Source organism: Acanthisitta chloris, unplaced genomic scaffold, assembly GCF_000695815.1.
Source record: "Acanthisitta chloris isolate BGI_N310 unplaced genomic scaffold, ASM69581v1 scaffold38696, whole genome shotgun sequence".
NCBI classification, from domain to species: domain Eukaryota; kingdom Metazoa; phylum Chordata; class Aves; order Passeriformes; family Acanthisittidae; genus Acanthisitta; species Acanthisitta chloris.
In genome coordinates this window covers 1,189-3,830 of record NW_008679319.1, presented here as the reverse complement: position 1 = coordinate 3,830, position 2,642 = coordinate 1,189, and the positions used below count along the sequence as shown (strand labels likewise).

General features: G+C 54.9%; 1 protein-coding gene across 1 annotated transcript; it reads left to right on the top strand.

Moving 5' to 3' along the window:
* Positions 1 to 326: 326 nt before the first annotated feature.
* DPM2 (dolichyl-phosphate mannosyltransferase polypeptide 2, regulatory subunit) lies at positions 327 to 2,323 on the top strand (the record flags this gene model as incomplete). The annotated part of the gene is made up of 4 exons (XM_009077243.1): positions 327 to 416; positions 1,499 to 1,601; positions 1,894 to 2,213; positions 2,245 to 2,323. Coding segments are annotated over 3 exons (252 nt in total), but the record flags the coding sequence as incomplete, so codon positions are not given.
* Positions 2,324 to 2,642: the final 319 nt, after the last annotated feature.

Sequence of the window (2,642 nt, the reverse complement as noted above, 5' to 3'; positions counted from 1 at the left end):
GCCCCACGGTGTCCATTCCCCGCACTGACCCTGTCCCTATCCCCAGTGTCCATTTCCCCGCACTGTCCCTGCCCCACAGTGTCCATTCCCCGCACTGACCCTGCCCCACGGTGTCCACACGGCCTGTCCGCCCCTCCCGACCCCCGCTGGATTACCCCACCGCAACGGCCACGACCTCGGCGTGTCCCTGCCCCACGGTGTCCATTCCCCGCACTGTCCCTGCCCCGCAGCAGCACGGTCATACAACCAACATCAGGTGCCATTAACCACTCCTGCACAGTCACCACGGTGCACAGATCCTGCTCTGACTGTTTCTCCCTTTGCAGGCCACAGCGACAGACCAGCTGGTTGGATTTGGCTTGGTTGCCTTCAGCCTCATCCTCTTTGTTTACTACACCCTCTGGATCATCATTCTGGTATGGGTCTCCTCTGGCCATTATAATCCAGTCCCTTCACACTCAGGTGTTTCCCTGAGCCATTGCCCAGGTGCTGATGTGTCCATGTGCCCAAAGGACTCTTGCCTTCTGGATTAAAAGTTTCAAGGAAGAGCTTCCTCTGTTTGTTGACACAGCCTTGTCCCATCTGGGTGTGCTTGCCCTTGCCTGGGTGAGACCAAGCATCGATGTGCTGCCCACCTGCTGCTCCAAGACAGGCTGACCCAACCAGGGTGGGATCTGAGCTTGGGGAGAGCTGAAGCCTTGCCCCAATGGAGGTGTGATCATCAGTGTCCGCATCTGCATCCCCCAGATTCCTGGTGGGAGATGACAGAGGGAAACATAAAAAGAGACTAATCTCAACAAATCTGGAGCCTGGAAGGGAGGAGAAGAGTTCAGGGAATGCAGAGCTCTGGAAAACTGATTGTGAGGCTGACAGTTTGCCCACTTCTGAGGACACATCCGCTGAGATCATTAGTGGTTTTCTCCCTGGAAAGAAACTTCTCCTCATGAGCTTTCTAGGTGCAAGAGGCCTGGTTCAGTGCTGGGCTGATGTCTGAACTACCAGCAGCTTCTTCTCTAGCTCTGAGGGTTTTGAATTCCCCTCTTGCATCAGCTCACTCTGCTGCCTGATCCGTGACGGTACTCCAGCAGTCCCAGAGCCATAGATGAGCTCTCTGCTGTGTAGGAATCCTCACACTGCTCTCTAGTGTCCAGAGGCTTCCACTGTTCTGCAGAGGGGGATCCAGGTGGGATCCCCATGGAGCAGAGCCAGTATCAGCTGCTCCCTTCTGCAGGGCAGAGAACCCAGACATTTAGTGTGCCCAGTACTGTCCCCCAGGGCTATGGGACCCCTGTGCCAGCCCCAGTAGACACCACTTGTTCACTGCCCACCTACTGTCAGCCCCTGCAGCTGTGGCTGAGCCACACACAGGTCTGGACACTGTTTTTAGCCATCTCACACCTGATGTTTCCATCCTGCTTCCCAAAGCTCAAGGCTGCAGGTTCTGGGGACATGCCCTGGTGTGGTGCCCAGCTGCTGACACCCCTCTCTGTCCCTGCAGCCCTTCATTGACAGTGACCATGGGATCCACCAGTACTTCTTGCCTCGGGAGTATGCAGTTATCATCCCCGTGGTGGCTGGGCTGCTGCTGCTGCTATTTATAGGTGAGAGTTATCTCTGTCTTTCTAATTAGAAACGTCTAAATTAGGAAGAGAGAAGAGGGTTGCTAAGGGCTTAGCTAATGGGTGACACTTGTGACACTCTGCCTGTGGCTACTGCTGTAGCTTAGCCTGGAGCAGGGACTCAGGGGTGTGTGTGTGACTTTGGCCGTTTGAGCCTCTGGACACAGAATTTTCCTGCTCTCTCTGCTGAGGTTCAGTTTGTCACTCCTCCGGGTGTTTTAGAAGTGCCTGGAATTACAAGTTTTCCGTCTGAATCTGTTCTCTCTCGTGGCAGGTGTTTTTATAATGGTTGTGACGTGGAAGAGCAGGAACCCTGCCAAGAAATCTGACTGAAGGCTCAGCTGAGGATATGAGTAGAAGGTGCCCACCCTACAGCATCGTAGCCAGGAAAAGACTTCTCCTGCAGCTCCAGGCAGACACCTCCTCCAGGGTGCCCAGCATCACGCTGCTCCCATGTTCCTTCCTGCAGAGACTAAACCTTCTGTAGTTTACAACTTACTGACCAAAGGGAATCAGGACTCATCCAAGGCTCATCAAGTGAGGGACCAGAGCCCCTGCTGAGGACCTGCTCCCCAGCTGGGGCTCCCCCTGCCAGCCAAGCTCCAGCCCTGGCCCGGCTGCTCAGCCTCTGGGTACTCCTTCCCCTCTGCTATGGCTCTGCCCAGTAGTTTGTTCCTTTTGGAGTTTTTTAAACGTTTACATACGGTTTGTGGGGGCGTTTGGACTAAAGTTTAAGAGGAAAGAAATGAGACTTTGGGCTTGGAAAGGACAGGTTTGTGTTCATTTACCTGCTGGAAGGGCAAATTACAGTGCTGGCAGCTCTTACCTCTCTGAAGAGGGACCCCTGTGAGGCCAGGTGTGCAGAAGGTGCAGGGACAGTGCCAGTGCTGCCCTCTGTGTCCCCTCCTGCAGTCACTCAGCTGAGGAGGTGGTGAGGTGTCCTGGGTCACAAGGAAGTGTTTGGGTGTGGTTCCCATCACAACTGGCTGTGTTCCAGTCCCGGACAAGGATCCGTGTGCGGCT